At 36.5% G+C, this 24,009-nt stretch overlaps 1 protein-coding gene across 4 annotated transcripts; it reads right to left on the bottom strand.

Moving 5' to 3' along the window:
* Positions 1-845: 845 nt before the first annotated feature.
* LOC128646002 (mid1-interacting protein 1-B-like) lies at positions 846-22,742 on the bottom strand. Of its 4 annotated transcripts, none has more exons than XM_053699380.1 (2): positions 22,642-22,742; positions 846-2,890 (listed from the first exon to the last, which is right to left on the bottom strand). In XM_053699380.1, exon 2 carries the CDS (start codon positions 2,863-2,865, stop codon positions 2,401-2,403), a length of 465 nt encoding a protein of 154 aa, XP_053555355.1. In that variant the 5' UTR covers positions 2,866-2,890; positions 22,642-22,742; the 3' UTR covers positions 846-2,400. The 4 variants fall into 4 exon arrangements, with proteins under 4 accessions (XP_053555355.1, XP_053555356.1, XP_053555358.1 ...); XM_053699381.1 differs by having other exon boundaries at positions 22,621-22,717; XM_053699383.1 differs by lacking the exon at positions 22,642-22,742 and adding an exon at positions 21,016-21,079.
* Between the last annotated feature and the right edge of the window lie 1,267 nt (positions 22,743-24,009).

The raw sequence follows: 24,009 nt of genomic DNA, 5'->3' as shown, positions 1-24,009 counted from the left end.
TACATTGATTTAATTTTGAGACATGGACTATTTTAATTTCAGTTTTTTATCTCCCCCCCCATAATTTTAATATATATATATATATATATATATATATATATATATATATATATATATATATATATATATATATATATACACACACATACATGCATTATAGAGGTTTGTACCTTTTAAAAAAAATCATGATAGTGGTCCACGGGATTAAAAATTGTGAGTTTAGTGGTCCCTGAGGTCCGAAAGGTTAGCGACCCCTTCTGTAGGGAGTTGCGGCGTGACGGGGGTGACACCATCAGAGGATATTAATTCTTGCTTGATGGTGTCAAGGACCACCAACATCTTCTCATGGACCACTGGTTAGCAACCACTGTTTTAAGAGACAGGACAAAATTGATCAAACAAATACAGGAGAAATTGAGGCCCTATTCCCGTGGGAATTTACAATCTAGAAGATTGTGCATGTAGATTTTGTTAAAAAAATATGCTTGAAATAAACATTGTTTAAAGTGGGGGGATTTGTGTGCTTTTCCAAAAATACCAGTTCAACAGATATTCAGAAATTCTGCACACAGGAAGAAATCATAATTACACAATTTACAGCCAAAGAGATCTGCAGAATAAGACACATTGCACTCTTGCATGTAAACCAGTCATTAGTTTAAAAACCCAAACTCTACTGCATAACAAATCTCCCAGCCACACTCTGCCCAAACATGATAGTAACCTGTTTTTGGTTTCATGACAAAATTGTCACTGCCATGACTTGTTTTTTTTTTTTCTAGAGATCGGTTTATGTCAAATAATTATGTGGTGCTTAATCTGGGTGTTTCAAACATTGGAGAAGGTTTCAGAAATAATTTTATTGCATCAGTACTTAGCATAAATAAGTACCAGCTCTGTGTATATTCACAGGATATTATAGGGTTAACAAAGTAAAATACAGCACAGTGTAAACATTTAGACTCGGAGCTTGAGTGGTTCTAGTTGATAAGGAAAGGGCACTGCTTACCCAGCCAATGAAAAGTGGTCAATAAGGAAAACCCATGGTTTATTGGTTTCCTGAGTAAAAAAGTATTTCCATAGCTACAGAAAGCAGCTGTTGCTAGGTGTATCACAGACTGTACATGTCCTTGTTCTACATTGAGTAATAAAGAAGCACACTGGCTTTCTTTTTTTGCTGTAATCTAACCTTGACTGTTTACAGAACTGTGTGTCAATTGCCTTATCTCAAGCAAAAGGGAGTTTGGAAGGAATGACTGTATTAGTTCATAAGCACATTAGGCTATGTTTATATGTACTGTATATATAATGTAAAAAATATTTACAAGATTAGTAAACACACAATCAACAATATCTTATATAGGGGTCGAACACACAATCAACAATATCTTTTATAGGGGTTGAACACACAATCAACAATATCTTTTATAGGGGTCGAATTTAGACCGCTGCTTCATAACTGCTGTTTCCGTGCAAACCTTTAGGCTCGCCAGAGAGAGCAGTTATCAAGCAGCGGTCTAAAGACTGCTGCTCCATAACTGATCCGCTGCCTCTGAGGCTGCGGTCTTCAATCCGCCTGATCCCATACGATCGGGCTGATTGAAACCCCCTGCTAGCGGCCGATTGACTGCGAATCTGCAAGGGCGGCATTGCACAAGCAGTTCTGGTGAACTGCTTGTGCAAAGTTAAATGCAGTGTATGCTGTAGGCATTCAGCGATGTCTGTTGGACATGATACGCTACAGCGTATCATTTCGGACAGACATTGATACATTGGCCCCATAGTGTATATATATATTACTGAGTTCTGTGCTTCTTGGGTAAAATGTGTGGCAGTGGTCAATATAGAATTTTTTTTTTCTGGACAATAAAAAAATCAAGTTCCCTCAATAAAGCAGAGAAGTCATTTGATTGCTAAGGTCACATGCACACTCCTGAGCTCCTATCAACCTACTTATCTTTACTCTTTATAAAGGATATCAAGAGGACAATTTACATTTGATAATTGAAGTAAACTGGAAAGCTGTTTAAAATCCCATGCTCTATCTGAATCATGAAAATTTTATGTTGACTTTACTGTCTCTTTAATGGTCTTCTGCGTAAAACTTCTCATACTGTATACCTGAAGAAAATGAAGAATACCTTTCTTGGTATGGTTTTCTCAATGTATTTTTAGTTTGTAATGATACATTTTTTTTCTTTTTTTCTTTAAAATCCATCTATTTATTCCTTTAACAACAGCTTTAAATGTATTTATTTCCAATGTAAAACGATGCCAAATGAAAGTGTCACAACAAAAAGAAGCTTTAAAAGAAATCTGCCTAAATCCTGGTGTTACATTTATTTGCATATGTAAAGCTCAACTCCAAAATCCCATGCTGGTATTAGATTTTGCATCCCCTTAATGGGAGATGCTCCGTGAATATTGTCTATTATTAGAAGTGCCAATCCCAATTTCTTTCTTGTAGCTGTTGGTCAGTATATTGGCTTTCTTGGTCAGCTTGGTGAGAACAGAGAGAAGGCCTCTTAAGTGATGTTGAAATTGTTCCACCAAATCTCCTGTCTCGTCCTCTGGTGTAACTTCTGCCTTCTCAGGGTAATGTTTTTGTACTAAATTTTCCTGAGAAATTCCCCATTTCATATCATGCCTGAGTGATTTCAGAAGAAGGTAGGAATCATACAGATTTTTCCTCTCAACAGCTTGTGTAGACTTGGAATGATTTTCTTGCTCCTCTTCCTCTGAAGTAATATCCTGAAGCATGCTGGGTACCAGTATTGTCTCATCCATTATGGTTGTTGCCGCATTGAAACGTTGTATAGCATCCAAGAGGGACTGACGATGATGACTGCTTTCCGTCACATCCATTTTTCTGCTTTTTCCGTAAACTTTTCTGAAAAATGCAAGCAGCAATTGCAACTTTAGACAAATGGAGAACACAACGTAATGAACTGTTTCATTGATGTACTAGTCAAATGGAAACTGGCCTGTATATATATATATATATATATATATATATATATATATATATATATGTGTGTGTGTGTGTGTGTGTGTGTGTGTGTGTAAAAAAGTGTTAAATAATCAAGCTTTTTGGATAATCCTCAGGGGAAAAACATATTTACTCCCAACTCAGTATTACCATTGCATGCATTAAGTGTACTATTCAATTTATCTAAATTAAAGGGATAGTAAAGTCCAAATTAAAGTTTCATGATTCAGATAGGGCATATAATTTTAAACAATGTTCTAATTTGCTTTTATCAGCAAATTTGCTTTGTTCTCTTGGTATTCTTTGTTAAAAGCTAAACCTAGGTAGGCTCATGTGCTAATTTCTAAGCCCTTGAAGGCCGCCTCTTATCTGAAAGCATTTGACAGTTTTTCACAGCTAGAGGGCGTTAGTTAACGTGTTTCATATAAACAACATTGTGTTCACGCACGTGGAGTCATCACTAATTGCCTGAAATGCAAGCCTGTCAAAAGATCTGAGATATTGAGGCAGTCTGCAGAAACTTAGATACAAGGTTATTACAGAGGTAAAAAGTATATTTCTGTAACAGTGTTGGTTATGCAAAACTGGGGAATGGTAAATAAAGGGAGTATCTATCTTTTTAAACAATACAATTTTTGGTGTTTACTATCCCTTTAAATGGTAAAAAATTGTTCTGTTTACTTTTTTTAAAATATGTAATATAGCATGCTGCTAACATATCGAGAAAATAAATATGAAATTAGTTAGTGGATATATTTTATAGACCCTACTTATAAAAGAGCAGAAAGTTTAAGTCATACACAAAATTGTTTTAGATTTCTAACAGCTAAATTACGAGTTTTGCGTTATGAGTGAAAAAGCATTGTTTTGCTTCATAACGCTGCATTTTCCCTAATGCCGCTATTACAAGTCTTGCAGGTATAGGTGTACCGCACACCTTTTTGGCCGTTACGCAATGTCAGTACTTTTAAAAAAGTCCTTTTTCAATGGGACTTCCATAGCGCCGGTATTACAAGTTTACCTGGGAGGCCAAAAAGTAAGCGGTACACCCTATACTGACAAGATCCGTACCGCCATCTAAAGTCAGTAATTATGAGTTTTACATTACAAAGCTGTACCATAAAACTCATAACTAAAGTGTTAAAAAGTACACTAACACCCATAAACTACCTATTAACCCCTAAACCGAGGCCCTCCCGCATCGCAAAAACTATAATAAATTTATTAACCCCTAATCTGCCGCTCCAGACATCGCCACCACTATTAAAATGTATTAACCCCTATTCCGCTGCTCCCCGAAATTATCGCCACTATAATAAACCTATTAACCCCTAAACCGCCGCACTCCCGCAGCACAAACACTATTTAAAGATTGTTAACCCCTAATCTGTCGTCCGCCCACACCACCACTATAATAAACCTATTAACCACTAAACCGCAAGCCCCCCACAACGAAATATACTAAATTAAACTATTAACCCCTAAACCTCTGGCCTCCCACATCACTACATAAATATATTAACCCCTAAACCTAACATAACCCTAAGCCTAAATCTAACCCTAACCCCCCCTAATTTAAATATAATTAAAATAAATCTAAATAAACCTTACAATTATTACCTAAATAATTTCTATTTAAAACTAAATAGAAACTTACCTGTAAAATAAAACCTTAACTAGCTACAATATAACTAATAGTTATAATATTGTAGCTATCTTAGGTTTTATTTTTATTTCACATGTAAGTTTGTATTTATTTTAACTAGGTAGACTAGTTAGTAAATAGTTATTAACTATTTACTAGCTACCTAGTTAAAATAAATACAAAGTTACCTGTAAAATAAAACCTAACATTACAATAAAATAAAATAAATTAAATTAATAAAATACAATTATCTAAAATACAAAAAAATAAACACTAAATTACACAAAATAAAAAACGAAATAAAAAATAAAAACAAATTATTCCTAATCTAATAGCCCTATCAAAATAAAAAAGTCCACCCGAAATAAAAAAAAAAACCTAGCCTACACTAAACTGCCAATGGCCCTTAAAAGGGCCTTTTGTGGGGCATTGCCCCAAAGAAATCAGCTCTTTTACCTGTAAAAAAAAAATACAAACACACCCCAACAGTAAAACCCACCACCCACACAACCAAACCCCCCAAATAAAATCGTTGGGGGTTAGTGTTAGGTTTTTTAAGGGCAATGCCCATCCAAGTGCCCTTTTCAGGGCAATGGTTATCTTAGGTTTATTTAGATAGAATTTTATTTGGGGGGTCTGGTTGTGTGGGTGGTGGGTTTTACTGTTGGGGGGTGTTTGTATTTTTTTTTACAGGTAAAAGAGCGGATTTCTTTGGGGCAATGCCCAGCAAAAGGCCCTTTTAAGGGCCATTGCCAGTTTAGTGTAGGCTAGGTTTTTTTTTATTTTGATAGGGCTATTAGATTAGGAGTAATTTGTTTTTATTTTTGATAATTTCGTTTTTTATTTTGTGTAATTTAATGTTTGTTTGTTTTTTGTAAATTAGATCATTGTATTTGATTAATTTAATTTATTTTATTGTAATGTTAGGTTTTAGTGTAAGGCAGGTTAGGTTTTATTTTACAGGTAACTTTGTATTTATTTTATCTAGGTAGCTAGTAAATAGTTAATAACTATTTACTAACTAGTTTACCTAGTTAAAATAAATACAAACTTACATGTGAAATAAAAATTAAACCTAAGATATAAAAATATAGATAAAGGGGAATCAGTTGATGTGATATACTTAGATTTTGCAAAGGCGTTTGATACAGTGCCACATGAGAGATTAATGCACAAAATTAGGAGACTGGGAATAGCTGAAAATGTTAGTTTGTGGATAAATAACTGGATAAAAGATAGGGAGCAACGAGTAGTAGTAAATGGATCATACTCAGATTGGACAAAGGTAATTAGTGGAGTACCCCAGGGATCAGTGCTAGGCCCTATTCTTTTTAATATTTTTATAAATGACTTGGAGCTAGGATTAAATAGCGACATCTCTATTTTTGCAGATGATACTAAATTAAGTAAGGTTATTAGGTCAGAGCAGGATGAACTTTCGTTACAAAGGGACCTGCAAAAATTAGTATGGGCAGGTAAATGGAAAATGAGATTTAATACGGGAAAATGCAAGGTTCTACATTTTGGAAGTAAAAATAAGCAGGCAACCTATTATTTAAATGGGACAAAACTTAGCCAAACACAGGAGGAAAGGGATTTGGGGGTAGTAATAGATAACAAGCTAAAGATGGGTGCACAATACAGGGCAGCAGCTTCAAAGGCTAATAAGATACTAGCATGTATTAAAAGAGGCATTGACTCAAGGGAGGAAAGCATAATTCTGTCACTATATAAAGCCCTGGTAAGACCTCACCTTGAGTATGGAGTGCATTTCTGGGGACCAATCGCAAAAAAAGATATTGCAGAACTAGAAAAAGTCCAGGGAAGGGCCACAAAGCTAATAAGGGAATTGGAGAATTTAACCTATGAGGAGAGGCTAGCCAAACTGGGTCTGTTTTCTTTAGAAAAAAGGCGCTTAAGAGGTGACATGATTGCTTTTTATAAATATATTCAAGGCCCATATACAGAGATGGCAGAAGCTCTGTTTATTCCAAGAAAATTGTTTGTGACCAGAGGTCACAATTTCAGGTTGGAGGAAAGGAGATTTAATCTCCTGCAACGGAAACGTTTTTTCACTGTAAGAGCAATAAAAGTGTGGAACTCATTACCAAAGGAGGTAGTGAATGCCAATATCCTAGATACATTTAAAAATTATATGGATACATTTCTGTCTATAAACAAAATTCATGGATATGATTGCTAGTTTTAAATGGGTCACCTTTTAGTGGGATTATTTAAGATTAACTGGAGCTTTTTGTATATATTTTAGATTTGTATAGGTTGAACTCGATGGACTTCGGTCTTTATTCAACCTCATCTACTATGTTACTATGTTACTATGTTTATTAGTTATATTGTAGCTAGCTTAGGTTTTATTTTACAGGTAAATTTGTATTTAGTTTTAAATATGAATTATTTAGGTAATAATTGTATGTTTTATTTAGATTTATTTTAATTATATTTAAGTTAGGGGGTGTTAGGGTTAGGGGTTAATATATTTATGTAGTGTTAGTGATGTGGGAGGCCAGAGGTTTAGGGTTTAATAACTTTAGTATAGTGGCGGCGACATTGGGGGCGGCAGATTAGAGGCTAATAAGTTAATAACTGTAATGTAGGTGGCGGCGATGTTAGGGGCGGCAGATTAGGGGTTAATAACATTATGTAGGTGGCGGCAAAGTTGGGGGCGGCAGATTAGGGATTAATAACATTATGTAGGTTGCGGCGATGTCGGGGGCAGCAGATTAGGGGTGTTAAAACTTGTTTTTTATGTTAGGGTGTTAGGTTTAAACATAACTTTTTATTTCCCCATAGACATCAATGGGGCTGCGTTACATAGCTTTTGTTTCCGCGATCGCAGGTGTTAGGCTTTTTTTTGCCGGCTCTCCATATTGTGGAAATCGTGCACAAGCACGTCAAAGCAGCGCTTGTATTTGGGTGAGGTATGGAGCTCAACACCACCATATCGCCCGCGCAAGCCTGCTTTTTTTAAACCTGTAATAGCAGTGCTATAGGGATGTGAAATACTGCAGCTTTGTGGCAGTCGTTAATTTCCCTATAGCGCTCAAAACTCGTAATCTAGCTTAAAGGATTTAGAAAATTTTCTTTCAGATAGGTTAACTGTATATTTGAAGAAGTTAAAGATTCCTTTGTAAATTCTTCCTATACTGATTTTTTCCCACCTAATTTCAAAAAGCTAAAAAACTTAAAATTTTTAAATTTTAATATTTTGAGAAGTTTCTCATAATGTAACATATGAACTGTGGTCAAGATGTTACTTGAAATATATTACAGGAAGAAAAATACCCTTTGGATTTCGGGAATATCTGCATCTGTAAAATGGGACATCTTGGAGAGGGGATGGAACTAAATGTATACAAGAATATCTTACATCATTTAGGCAATGTTTATGTCATAATTAGTGATGTTGCAAACCTAAAAATTTGGGTTCGCGAACAGAGAGCTTGAACTTCCACAAAAGTTTGCGAATCGGCAAACTGGGCAAACTGCCATAGACTTCAATAGGCAGGCGAATTTTAAAACCCACAGGGACTCTTTCTGGCCACAATAGTGATGGAAAAGTTGTTTCAAGGACACTAACACCTGGACTGTGGCATGCCGGAGGGGGATCCATGGCAAAACTCCCATGGAAAATTACATAGTTGATGCAGAGTCTGGTTTTAATCCATAAAGGGCATAAATCACCTAACATTCCTAAATTGTTTGGAATAACGTGCTTTAAAACATCAGGTATGATGTTGTATCGATCAGGTAGTGTAAGGGTTACGTGTAAGGGTTACGCCCGCTTCACAGTGCGCAGTGTAGGTGATATACCTGCCCTGACCATGCTTTGCAGACCAGGTATCAGTGGTCAGATGGACCCTTGCCCCAACACTGTGTGCCAGACATGTCATTATAGCAGACTTATATGGCTTTGGCGTTGCTTTTTGGTAATTAGAAGGCTGCTAAATGCCACTGCGCACCACACGTGTTTTATGCCCAGCAGTGAAGGGGTTAATTAGGGAGCATGTAGAGTTAATTTTAGCTTAAGTGTAGTGTAGTGGACAACCCAAAGTATCGATCTAGGCCCATTTTGGTATATTTCATGCCACCATTTCACTCCCAAATGCGATCAAATTTAAAAAAACTTAAATTTTTTCGCAATTTTAGGTTTCTCATTGAAATTATTTAAAAACAGCTTGTGCAATTATGGCACAAATGGCTGTAAATGCTTCTCTGGGATCCCCTTTGTTCAGAAATAGCAGACATATACGACTTTGGCGTTGCTTTCTGTAATTAGAAGGCCGCTAAATGCTGCTGCGCATCACACGTGTATTATGGCTAGCAGTGAAGGGGTTAATTAGGTAGTTTGTAGGGAGCTTGTAGGGTTAATTTTAGCTTTAGTGTAGGGCTCAGCCTCCCACCTCCCACCCCACAATTGTCCCTGCCATCTTAAGTACTGGCAGAAAGTCTGCCAGTACTAAAATAAAAGGTTTTTAATTTTTTTTTTTTTTAGCATATTTACATATGCTGTGGTGTAGCAATCCCCCTTAGCCCCCAACCTCCCTGATCCCCCCAAAACAGCTCTCTAACCCTCCCCATCTGCCTTATTGGCAGCCATCTTGGGTACTGGCAGCTGTCTGCTATTATTTCACAGTCAAAAAAGTTTTTTGTTTTCTTTTAAATGTACACTAGTGTTACACCAGATATGAGTGGTGGCACTGGGCAAGTGGGCACAGTATACGCTGTGAGCCTGACACACACGCTGGCAGGCAGGCAACTGCAATTAGATTACACAGAAAAAAAAAAAGCAGACTGATGTTCTAGCCCTAAAAAGGGCTTTTTGGGGTGCTGTCCTTACAGCAGAGATCAGATGAGTCCTTCAGGACTGTAGTGGACACTGAATACACTAGCCTAGCTATCGATTTCCCTATTAAATCAGCAGCAGCTACACTGTCCCTCCTCTCACTAAGAATGCAGCTTCCAAATGAATGTAAAATGGATGCTGTCCAGGAGGTGGGAGGGTCTGAGAGGGAGGGTCTGCTGCTGATTGGCTGTAATGTGTCTTCTGACTGTGAGGTACAGGGTCAAAGTTTACTCAATGATGACGAATAGGGGGCGGATCGAACATCGCATATGTTCGCCCGCCGAGGCGAACGCGAACATGCTATGTTCGCCGGGAACTATTCGCCGGCGAACAATTCGCGACATCACTAGTCATAATACAGCTTATATATTTATCCTAAAGGTTTTTTTATATAATTTGTAATATGTTTGTATACATAGTACCCTCAGAAAGAGAGTACAGTACTGTAATCAGAATGGTAATATTTCTATTTTTTAATTGTTTTAAATAAATATAGACTATTATTTGCATTTTACAACATAAAAAACGAAACCAAGGACACAGGAGAGAGGATTGTGACTTAAGGGGGGGGATGTGTTATTTTTTAATAATTTTCTTTTTAAAAATATTAATAAAAAAAGTCTAAATTTTGTAATAATTCTGTATTTGGGGATTTGTACCTGTATTAACAGTCTACATAAATAATTTTCCTCCATTCTACTATAGCTACATTTTGCTATTTCAGGGGATCTGCAGGTGAAAAATGAAAGGAAAAAAAAAAACAAAAAAACTTGCTGTCATTGGTCCTTTTCAAAAATCTTTACTGTGCAAGTTTTTTCATTTTTTTTCTATTATATCCACTAGCACCCTGGCATTAAGGTTTGAAGTGAGAGTGCACATCCTTACTATTTGTATATATATATATATATATATATATTAAACAACTACCTGCAATTTCCCAGTAGTGCCTTGTTGCTCCCTAATCTACCTAGATATGTTTTTCAACAAAGTATACCAAGAGAACAAATCAAATTTGATAAAAGAAGTAAATTGGAAAGTTGATAAAAATGGTATGCTTTATCTGAATCATAAAGGTTTAACTTTATGAGTTGATATAGAGCCCATAATTTTGTTTTGTGCACATAAACAATAATAAAATTGTGTAACAGCTCTAGAGTTCCAAAGAACCACTTTATAATGTAGATTTTGTTCTGTCCATAGGGTCTTACAGTATTTTTGGTTTAACTAGTAATAGCTACCAAACGCTAGAATGACATTCACACATGCAGCACAAGAGTATGAGGAGACATTCATTTAATACCTGAACAAAGAGGTAAAATAAAAACAGGCTCAACTGTGCTAAAGTATTACCAGACATTAAAAACAAGTGCTACATACAGTTTCAAAAACTCCCAATATCAGCATATAGGTACATGTCTGACGCATTTCAGCTAAGTGCCATACTCAGACATTCATTTTATACAGGATACATGTCATATAGTAATTCTAGAAAGCAGGTATTTGAGTTTGTTAAACTTTTTGTCTGCAACTTGCTGATAATGTACAAAAGGAAATGCAACGTATTACTGAATGCTGGCATAAGGTTAGCTACTTAAGTTGCATTTGCAGCCAAGTCACACAGAATCAGGCCATTGTGCTTATGTACAATTACCTTTTAGTGAAATCTTCTTGGGGCAATAAATAATCGAAAATTGCTTTGCAATCTAGTTTTGTCCAGGGCTATCTAGTAGTAATTATTTAGAGAGCCAACTGTGTCATAACATGTTTTTGAGAAAATAATGTCATTAACAGACAGACCTTTAGACTGTGTCAAAATTCATATTTTATGGAGTGAAGAAATATCTTTATTGTTTGTAATGCGTAATAAAAATACATGTAAATATTGTTAATGGTGTAGATTAAAGTAACATATTTTAAACATAAAACAGGCAAGTGGGTAATCTGTGGTTGAAGGAATAATGTTTAAAGGGACAGTCAACACCAGAATTTTTGTTGTTTTAAAAGATAGATAATCACTTAATTACCAATTCCCCAGTTTTGCATAAACAACACAGTTATAATAATAAACGTTTTACCTCTGTAATTACCTTGTATCTAAGCCTCAGCAGACTGCCCCCTTATTTCAGTTCCTTTAGCCAATCAGAGCTGTCTTCATGGTAAATTCACATGCATGAGCTCAATGTTATATATATGAAACACGTGAACTAATGCCCTCTAGTGGTGAAAAACTATCAAATGCATTTAGATTAGAGGCGGCCTTCAAGGTCTAAGAAATTAGCATATGAACCTCCTTGGTTTAGCTTTAAACTAAGAATACCAAGAGAACAAAGCAAAATTGGTGATAAAAGTAAGTTGGAAAGTTGTTTAAAATTACATGCCCTATTTGAAACATGAAAGTTTTTTTTGGACTTGACTGTCCCTTTAAGTGACACAAAAGCAATGCTTTAACTAGTAATGCATAATTTAAAGTCCCACATTGTTAGTTTAATGGGACATAAATGTGCTAAAATAAATGTTCTGCTGTGTTATGTGCATCAGGGGTGGAACAACCGTTGGTACAGCAGGTGCAGTGGCACTAGGCAGTGCTGGACTGGGAAATTAGACCAGCCCTGGAAATTTATATGGCTCGGCCCAGCCCCCGTCTCCGGGTCAACCATGCCCCCCCTTGGCTCAGCCCCGCCCCCTCCGGCTCAGCCTCACCCCCCCTCCAAGTCATCCAGGTCCTGCCCCTCCTCCGGCTCAGCCTCGCCCCTCTCTGGCCCAATCTCCCCAGCAATAATGAAAGTACACCCTCCCTCACCTCCTCACGCAAGTCGGCCGCTCCTAGCCTTCTTCATGGGCTCGGGCTTAGCCCCGCCCCCTCCAGCTTGTTGCCTAAAGTAAACAATACATATATCGGCTTGCTTAATAGAGCGGCCACAGCTGAGCTGCTTGAGCCTCTGCTCTCTCTGTGCAGCTGCCAGTGCAGTTCCGGCCCACCGGGATTTTTCCCGGTATCCCGGTGGCCCAATCCGGCCCTGGCACCAGCCAGTCTATACATAGGTATGGGTTTATGTGGTCATAATCTGTGTATAGATACCCACATCATTATACAGCACAGCACACTCATCAGTGTATAGATACTCACATCATTATACTGTATGGGATACTCACCAGTGTATAGATACTCACATCATTATACAGCACAACACACTCATCAGTGTATAGATATCCACATCCTTATACAGCTCAACACACTCATCAGTGTATAGATACTTGCATCATTATATGGCACAGCACACTCAGTGTATAGATACAGCATTATACAGCACAGCATACTCACAAGTGTATAGATACTCACATCAGTGTATATATACTCACATCATTGCACAGCACACTCATCAGTGTATAGATACTCACATCATCATACATCACAGCACAGTCATCAGTGTATAGATACTCACATCATTATACAGCACAACACACTCATTAGTGTATAGCTACTCACATCATTATACAGCACAACACACTCATCAGTGTATAGATACTCACGCGATTATACGACACAGCACACTCACAAGTGTATAGATATTCACATCAGTGTATATATACTCACATCATTATACAGTACAGCACACTCAGTGTATATATACTCACATTATTATGCACCAAAGCAAACTCAGTGTATAGATAGATACTCACATCATTATACAGCACAGCATATTCATCAGTGTACAGATACTAACATCATTATACTTAGCTACTCAAATTATTATACAGCATAGCATACTCATCAATGTATAGATACTCACATCAATATACTGTATAACATACTCATCAGTGTAAAGATACTCACATCATTATACTACACAGCATACTCAGTGTATAGATACTCACATAATTATACTGCACATTATACTCACCAGTGTATAGATACTCACATCAGTCAGTGTATATATACTCACACCATTATACTACATAGCATACTCATAAGTGTATAGATACTCACAACTTTATAATGCAGAGCATTCTTATCAGTGTATAGATACTCACACCATTATACTGTATAGCATACTCATCAGTGTATAGATACTCACACCATTATACTGTATAGCATACTCATAAGTGTATAGATACTCACAACTTTATAATGCAGAGCATTCTTATCAGTGTATAGATACTCACACCATTATACAGCACAACACACTCATCAGTGTATAGATACTCACATCAGTGTATAGATACTCAAATCATTATACAGCACAGCATATTCATCAATGTATAAATACATCATTATACAGCACATTCAGCAGTGTATAGATACTCACATCATTGTACAGCACAACATATTCATCAATGTATAGATACTCACATCGTTAAACAGCACAACACACTCATTAGTCTATAGATACTCACATCATTATACAGCACAACACACTTATCAGTGTATAGATACTCACATCATTATACGACACAGCACACTCACAAGTGTATAGATATTCACATCAGTGTATATATACTCACATCATTATACAGCACAGCATACTCATCAATGTATAGATACTCACATCAATATACTGTATAACATACTCATCAGTGTAAAGATACTCGCATCATTATACTACACAGCATACTCATCAGTGTATAGATACTCATAATTATACTGCACATTATACTCACCAGCGTATAGATACTCACATCATTATACTGCATATCATACTCACCAGTGTATAGATACTCACATCAGTGTATATATACTCACACCATTATAATACATAGCATACTCACAAGATCGGTTATTTGTAGAGCGCCAACAGATTCCGCAGCGCTAGTGTATAGATACTCACAACTTTATAATGCAGAGCATTCTTATCAGTGTTTAGATACTCACATCATTATACAGCACAACACACTCATCAGTGTATAGATACTCACATCATTATACAGCACAACACACTCATCAGTGTATAGATACTCACATCATTATACAGCACAGCATAATCATCAATGTATAGATATATCATTATACAGCACATTCATCAGTGTATACAGTAGATACTCACATCATTATACAGCACAGCATACTCATCAATGTATAGATACTCAAATCATTATACAGCACAGTATACTCATCAGTGTATATATACTCACATCACTATACAGCACAGCATATTCATCAGTGTATAGATACTCACATCATTATACAGCACAACACACTCATCAGTGTATAGATACTCACATCATTATACAGCACAGCACACTCATCAGTGTATAGATACTCACACCATACTACAGCACAGCATACTCACAAGAGTATAGATACTCACATCATTATACAGCACAGTACACTCATCAGTGTATAGGTACTCACATCATTATACAGCACAACAGACTCACCAGTGTATAGATACTCACATCAATTTACTGTATAACATACTCATCAGTGTAAAGATACTCACATCATTATACTACACAGCATACTCATCAGTGTATAGATACTCACATAATTATACTGCACATTATACTCACCAGTGTATAGATACTCACATCATTATACTGCATATCATACTCACCAGTGTATAGATACTCACACCATTATAATACATAGCATACTCACAAGATCGGTTATTTGTAGAGCGCCAACAGATTCTGCAGCGCTAGTGTATAGATACTCACAACTTTATAATGCAGAGCATTCTTATCAGTGTTTAGATACTCACATCATTATACAGCACAACACACTCATCAATATATAGATACTCACATCATTATACAGCACAACACACTCATCAGTGTATAGATACTCACATCGGTGTATGTATACTGACATCATTATACAGCACAGCATAATCATCAGTGTATAGATAAACACATCATTATACAGCACAGCATATTCATCAATGTATAGATATATCATTATACAGCACATTCATCAGTGTATAGATACTCACATCATTATACAGCACAGCATACTCATCAGTGTATAGATACATCGTTATACAGCACAACACACTCATCAGTGTATAGATACTCACATCATTATACAGCACAGCACACTTATCAGTGTATAGATACTCACGCCATACTACAGCACAGCATACTCACCAGTGTATAGATACTCACATCATTATACAGCACAGTAAACTCATCAGTGTATATATACTCACATCACTATACAGCACAGCATACTCATCAGTGTATAGATACTCACGTCATTATACAGCACAGTACACTCATTAGTGTATAGATACTCACATCATTATACAGCACATCATACTCACCAGTGTATAGATACTCACATTATTATACAGCACAACACACTCATCAGTGTATAGGTACTCACATCATTATACAGCACAACAGACTCATCAGTGTATAGATACTCACATCATTATACAGCACATCATACTCACCAGTCACGTGTATAGATACTCACATTATTATACAGCACAGAATACTCATCAGTGTATGGATATCACAGCATACTTATCAGTGTATGTATACACACATCATTATATAGCACAGCACACTCATCAGTGTATAGATACTCACGCCATACTACAGCACAGCATACTCACAAGTGTATAGATACTCACATCATTATACAGCACAGTACACTCATCAGTGTATAGATACTCACATTATTATACAGCACAACACACTCATCAGTGTATAGGTACTCACATCATTATACAGCACAGCATACTCATCAGTGTATAGATACTCACATCATTATACAGCACAGCATACTCATCAGTGTATGGATATCACAGCATACTCATCAGTGTATAGATACTCACATCATTATACAGCACAGCATATTCATCAGAGTGCAAATACTCATCATATTTATACAGAGCAGGATCTATTGTAAAGAAACTCACATCACTATAGAGCACAGTGTTCTCCCTACCAGTGTATAAATACTCAATTCTTTTTTGGACCAGGGCCCTCTGTTGAGAAGGTCCGCTACTGATGTAAATATACCTATGTGTTTGTCCTCTGCAAAGATGTTAAAGGGACAGTCTGGTCAAAATTAAACTTTCATAATTCATATAGGGCATGACATTTTAAACAACTTTCCAATTGACTTTTATCATTAAATTTGCTTTGTTCCCTTGATGTGTTTTTGAAAAGCTAAACCTAGGTAGGCTCAAACTGATTTCTAAACCATTGAAAACCACCTCTTAGCTCATAGCATTTTGAACGTTGTTCACAGTTAGACAGTATTAGTTTATGTGTGTCATATAGATAACTTTGTGCACACTCCCGTGGAGTTATTTTAGGAGTCTGAACTGATTGGCTAAACTGCATGTCTGTCAAAAGCACTGAGATAACAGGGCAGTCTGTAAACAATTACTGTAGATACAAGGTAATCACAGAGGTAAAACAAATATTAAAGGGACACTGAACCCAATTTTTTTCTTTTGTGATTCAGATAGAGCATGCAATCTTAATCAACTTTCTAATTTACTCCTATTATCACATTTTCTTCATTCTCTTGGTATGTTTATTTGAAAGGCAAGAATGTAAGTTTAGATGCCGGCCCATGTTTGGTGAACAACCTGGGTTGTCCTTGCTGATTGGACAGCACCAATAAACAAGTGCTGTCCATGGTTCTGAACCAAACATTTGCTGGCTCCTTAGCATAGATGCCTTCTTTTTCAAATAAAGATAGCAAGAGAACGAAGAAACATTGATAATAGAAGTGAATTAAAAAGTTGCTTAAAATTGCATGCTCTATCTGAATCATGAAAGAAAAAAATTGGGTTCAGAGTCCCTTTAATATAACTGTGTTGGTTATGCAAAACTGGGGAATGGGTAATAAAGGGATTATCTATCTTTTTATACAGTAAAAATTCTGGTGTAGACTGTACCTTTAAGTACACAGTTAGGGGTAGATTTACTATATGTCGAGCGGACATAATTCGCTATACATACGCTGTCGGAATTTATCATTGCACAAGCATTTCTAGTGAAATGCTTGTGCCATGCTGCCCCCTGCTCACTAGCGGCCAATCACCCGCTAGCAGGGGCTGTCAATCATCCCGATCGTACCTAAAAGGTGGCGGACAGGTTAAGGAGCCTGAAACAATGTGCCTACAAAGCAGCATTGGCTGCTTCATAAATGAGCCCTTAAAGTGAGCTTCAGAGCAGCAATGCACTACTGAAAGCTAACTGAAAACATCTGGTGACCCATTGACAAGAAGCATATGTGTGTAGCCACTCAGTAGAGCATTGCTTCTCTGGAGCTGACTTTAACCATGTGATAAACCGCTCTGCAGGAGTTAAATGCATAATGATATGCAAGCAAGAGTACAATAACAAAATGCTCTAACATGTAAGAGGATTTTACTTTTGCACTTTTATTTCCCTTTAAGGTTGGGATTACACTGCCAATCAGAGGCAGTATTGTCCATTCAGTGCACATTCAGTCAAACATACTTGTTAACCAGGATGATATTGACGTGATTTGCACTCTTCAGCAAGATCTTGTAAATGCCGCTACTAATCTGTACAAAGGCAAGCAAGCTCTGCTTAAATTGAAAATATTACCTGTGATATCGTACAACAGTGGTACTTCTATCCTTAGTTTCTTCCCTATGACTCTTCCTGGGATTTACCTGTTATTCTGTTGGGAGGATTTCTATTCTGCCTGCATGTTTAGTCTGGTAAGTATGGCGACACTCCCAGCTATGAGTCACCACTTAGTGAAGAGAGAGCGAAGCTAGAAAAATGTTTTCCAGAAATGGCAAAAGGTCACTCTTTTTAAATTTCTTTCTAAATATATTTAAGTAACAAACCAATCAGTGCCATGTTACTGGAGTGAGAGAATAGAAATTCTAATGCAAAATAATTTATCATAAAAATATAACAAATGTGAAATACTAAAATAAATAAACATACTTCCCAAGATGCAACTAACTTTATGTATTATTACAATGTCCCTTTAAGTGAAGCCTCATTATACTTCCTGTTTCAGTGTGTTGTTAATAACTGTTTGAATTTCAGAGTGCCTCATATTCTGCACCCAAGAGGTTTTCTTCTGAGGTTGGTGTAGAGATGTACTTCATTATTAATGACTGTTAAGACTATTTTTAGTTAAATCTCCAGTGAGTCCTCACCAGTGACACTACAACCATTTTGGCTTTAACCTGTGAGACTACTGGTAACCATGCAGCCATTTTATTCATGCTTGGAGGGCTGAAATATATAGGAGTAAAAGGACTGAAAAGAGTAGTAGGACTAAAACGCCTGTTACAACAAAGAAACCTATAATTATGCTACATATTTTATGTATTACAAGAATTAGATTGTATACTGTCATGTTAGCTCTTGCATATATTATATATATGTTTTTCACAATGTAGTAATCCCTTATATAGTACTACAGTATATATTGGTCCTCTATGAATAAATGTAATACAGAAAAACAATATAATAATGATAAATTTACCTTTTGAAACTGCACATTGACTTGTTCGATTTGGACATTGATTTGGAACTTATAAAGGTGAAGTTGTGAATGAATGAGGATATGAGTGATTATGGAAAGGACAGAATTCTCAATGAGTTTCATTCAAATCAATGCAAAAAAAAGTATTTCTCAGGTATTTACAGTTTCTAACAATTCTAACTTTTCAAATACATTTTGCCCACAAAAAAAACTCTGGAGGACAAACACTTGCTTTGGGACAATTTGACACCAACATACCAATCAATCAGAATAATTGGCAGATTCAACACTTTGGCATATTGCTTTTTTGGGATTAAAGGAGAAAAAAATGGAAAATTAACACATGCATTAAATTTGTAAATAAAAATAAATTAAATTCTGACAAGTATTTCTATACTTTCTATATATTAAGGACATAAGAGGTGTGAATCATTTAAAGACTAAACTTTAATCACACATGGGGGCCAATTTATCAAGCTTTCCTTCAGGCTTGCTGGAAACAGAAGTTATGAAGCAGCGGTCTAAAGACCGCTGCTCCATAACCTGTCCGCCTGCTCTGAGGCCACAGACAGAAATCAACCCTATCAAATTCGATCGGGTTGATTGACACCCCCTGCTAGCGGTCGATTGACCGCGAATCTGCAGGGGGCGGCATTGCACCAGCAGTTCACAAGAATTGCTGGTGCAATGATAAATGCTGAGAGCATATGCTGTCGGTATTTATCGCTGTGCAGCGGACATGATATGCTACATCGTATCATGTCTGCTCAAACATTAATAAATATACCCCTAGGTGTGCTTTAACAATTTATTATTATAAAAATAAGTTTCTTGAAATTCTATCACTATAGACCCTGCAAATCTATGGGATATATTTAACAAGCCGCGGGTGCAGCTATTTACGCGCGAGCCTTCAGATAAATCTACACCTATGTGTTAAACCTCTGCAAAGGTTTTAAATACATAAGTTAAGTATCAATTGTGTACTGCAGAGAACTGCTGGTCCTGAGCTGAACTGCAGCTGACCCAATAAGCAGCGCACACCCTAACAAATATAAGCATGTCATTTTACTATGATGGACATTTAACCCCAGCGATAATATGCTTTAGACATTCTGCTGCACACGGAATTCTAACCCAAGGCTTCTCTATAGAGGTCAGGTACACAAATGTATACTCTCCTAAACATACAATAACTTTAATATGTAAGTGAAAGTTCAGTAAAGCTCTGATACGTGACATTAAAACTGTATAAAAATTGTAGAAATAAAATGATTTAAATTAATTTGAAGCTGAAGCAGCGGCCACATGGATCAGGTGGAATATTTCCCCAGAGTTTACAACTTTTCCACATTTTACCGGATTCTCATGTTTAAGAGCTCTGGCCACTATCCCTGTCGAAGCTCTCCTGAACTTAAAGGGACATGAAACCCCAAAAAATTATCTCATAATCCAGATAGAGCATACAATTTCAAACAACTTTCTAATTTACTTCTTTTATTTAAATTGCTTTCTTCTTTTGTTATCCTTTGCTGAAAGTTTTATCTAGGAAAGCTCAGGAGCATCAAATCTAGAATCTAGCTGCTGATTGGTGGCTGCGTATATATACCGATTGTCATTGGCTCACCCATGTGTTCAGTTAGAAACCATTAGTGCATTGCTGCTCCTTGAACAAATGATACCAAGAGAAGTAAGCAATTTTGATAATAGTAAACTGGAAAATTGTTTATAATTTTATGTTCTACCTAAATCATGAAAGACATTTTTTGGGTTTCATGTCCCTTTAATAAAAATCCTGGTTTGCCAAGGACCATTTAGATATAACCTGATCTTTCCATTACTAATCCCGATCTGCTTACACCCATTTGTCTGCCCCACAGATTATATGACCCTGCTCCTAGAACTTCCTGGCATCCCAAAACAGAGACTTAGTCCATAATATACGCAGGTTAAATGTGTTCAGAAATGAGTCTTCTATGGAAATATGCTTCATTTATGAAGCTGCAGGCGCGGATTTGGAGACTTGATTTTTAAGATGACTAATGTGACCTGCAACCACAAGTTAAAAAGTGGTGACTGACCTGACCAGAATGACTGACAACCCCTGCTATTGATTGGTTGTGCAATATTCACTTCTGCTGTTGGATGCTGAGTCGCTGACTGTGTCAGGTTGCCTGCCTGGAAATCTGCCCTGTCTCAAATGGGGCCCAATCTGTGCTTAAACTATGCACAAAAAAGAAATGTTAAGCCTCAATTTAAATCTGCTATTTTTCAAATGTCAAGTCTGTATTTTAAATCATTTTAAATATAGATAATTTTAAACATTTTAGGCTTGTTCTAATGTTAATTTTATTTGTAGGAAACATATAAGCAAACTAAAATGATTTTAAATATGTGGACTGTAGTTTCTTTGTCAGATCAATTTCCCCAAATATACATAAATCTGTTAAATCTTTCTATGGGTTGTTTGAGAAATAAAATGTGTTAATAATCCCCTCACTGCTAGAGGTAGGATAAAGTCTAACTTCACTTAAAGGGGCAGTAAAGTCAAAATTAAACTTTAATGGATTGGAGAGAGCATGACATTCTAAACAACTTTCCAATTTAGTTTTATTATCAATTTTGCTTAGTTCTCCTGTTATCCTTTGATAAAGAGCATGCACATGTCTTTAGCCATCTCACAGTAGTGTTTGCAACATTGTTTATCGCAATGTTCTACATATTTGCAAACACTGCTGTTATAGAGTGCTATAGACACATGCACCCTCTTAAGCTCCTATAAGCTTACCTATCGTTACTTTTCAACAAAGGATACCAAAAGAACAACGCAAATTTGATAATAGAAGTAAGTTAGAATGTTGTTTAAAATTGCATGCTGTATCTGAATCATGAACATTTAATTTGGACCTTATTGTCCCTTTAACTCCAAATGAGAATGACTTAGCAAGTGCTAACATCGTTTTGGTGCATTCGTTATCAAATTTGCCATGTGACATTGATGTATCTGTAATTCTTTGCAGACCCACAGAGAATCAAGAGGGATCTAGTCCTCTCATATCGTACCTACATAGCTGTTTTTCTACCCTGTAAGCTTCTTCTCAAGCAGAGGGAAGCAGGAAAGATCAGGGAGGAGGGCAACTAGCAAATGCACAGTAATAGAGAAGTGCAGGGCCCAAACAAATATGCTGCTACATATTTACTAGGCAGTATGTCTGATTTTTCTAACTTAGGTACATTTACATCTATAGCTAAACTTGTTAAGATACTGGTCATTTCTAAAGCAGACTAAAAATAGAGGGGGAGATTTGGTGTAACCTTTAGAAAAAAAATCATATCTTGCTTATTTTGATAATAAACCATTCATAAAAATCTTTTCATACAGAGCTTCCCACAGACACAGCTCAAAACGTATCTGTAGTAATTCTTTGTTTTCCTTCACTTCCTTTTTCTTTTCAAAATCTAAAAATAATTGTAATAAAACTTAAATATATCACTAATTTTAAACAATGCCTCTTTCTTATTCACTATTCAACAACTTACAACAAGATGGAAGGGTTTAACTGAAATCTATTAAATACAGTGACTACAAGTCACAGTGATGCTAAAAATCTTTCATTCTGATCCCACAGTATAATGGGGAGCACTGGCCCCCAGGATTCGGAATATAAGTGGGTCCCCTCCCTCACAATGGCGTTTTTGAGGGTTACCAGTGGGTGGGCATCCTTCCTTCCTCTCTCTGTTTTGCACAACCTGACGTCCTCCTCCTCCAGCTGCTGCTCTCAGTGACTGGCCTATTTATGGTGAAAAGCTTATAGCTTTATCTCCTCTTGGTGTGGCTCATGCTCTCCTCCTATTGGTTCTCCCTGATATCCTGACCTGCCCTTCTCTCTGCTTAACTCTTTCAGTACCAGATGCACTAGCAATGCAATCAGCTGCTAATGTATTGTCACCCCCACATTTACACACATGATTATTAAATTGCAAGATATGTAAAAAAGGAGAGCATATATATGCATTTATATACATACATACATATATATACGGTACATATAGCAAACAACTTTTAAAATGATGCATAGTGGAGGATTTTGTTTTCTTGCTAGGAAATCAGCTCTACCCAGCAGCAATTCAGAACCTACTCCCAGCTGTCCTACAATGTTTCTGAATTGCTGTACAGTATTAACCCTAGCTAAGAATCCTGTATTGGAAACAATGTATCTAGAGGTTCTGGTGACAAGGTGACTTGTCTGTAAATACATATACACACATATAAATACATAGTTACATATGTACACACATATATACTTACATACATATATATCGTTAGACATGTATATGTGTCTATCTCAATGTTAAACCCCTTTGCCTGACATTTTTTTCTAATACCTGAGACCGCATATCTTTAAACCCTTATAACTTTTTTTTGCAATTTAAAAAAAAAAAAAATCATTTTTATTAGATGGTGTGATTATGAGTGTAACTGTACTTTGTAATATATTTTTTATGCGTTTTGTGACACTTTTCTGATTTCAAAACCGTTAACCAGAGCTTTAAGGTCGTGCTAACCCGACATGTGTTAACTTCAATTGCGCTCAAGTGATTGCATTTACTCTCAACTTGTAATGCAAGCGGAAAACCCGACGCGCTCAAACAGCCTGCGATAAACCCCTTGCGCCTCTCGTAATCTGACCCTAAATGGGCTACACAATGAGTTATATTCAATCTCTATCTATCTATCTATCTATCTATCTATCTATCTATCTATCTATCTATCTATATATATATACACACACACACAAATGTAAAAGCCTACACTAACAACTCAGTATAGAGCTCACTGGAACAAAAATTACAATATAACTTTTCATTTTTTGCAGGTGAAAGTATGAGTCATCAAGCTTTGAGGGAGTGTTCTCAAAGGTAAAGGAAATGTTAATAAAATACTGCACAGTTATTCAGCAGGATATCAGCACAGTAACAGCCCCTGGGTGCAGTCAATGCTCTCTCAAAAGAATGTCTGTGTTTATCTTCTGGAAGCTCTGAGCTGTAGAAACTCAACCCCAATAGTACACTGT

This window comes from Bombina bombina, chromosome 1 (assembly GCF_027579735.1).
Source record: "Bombina bombina isolate aBomBom1 chromosome 1, aBomBom1.pri, whole genome shotgun sequence".
In the NCBI taxonomy this organism is placed as follows: domain Eukaryota; kingdom Metazoa; phylum Chordata; class Amphibia; order Anura; family Bombinatoridae; genus Bombina; species Bombina bombina.
Note: the sequence above shows the minus strand (reverse complement) of the source record. Positions and strands in the feature narration are given on the sequence as shown.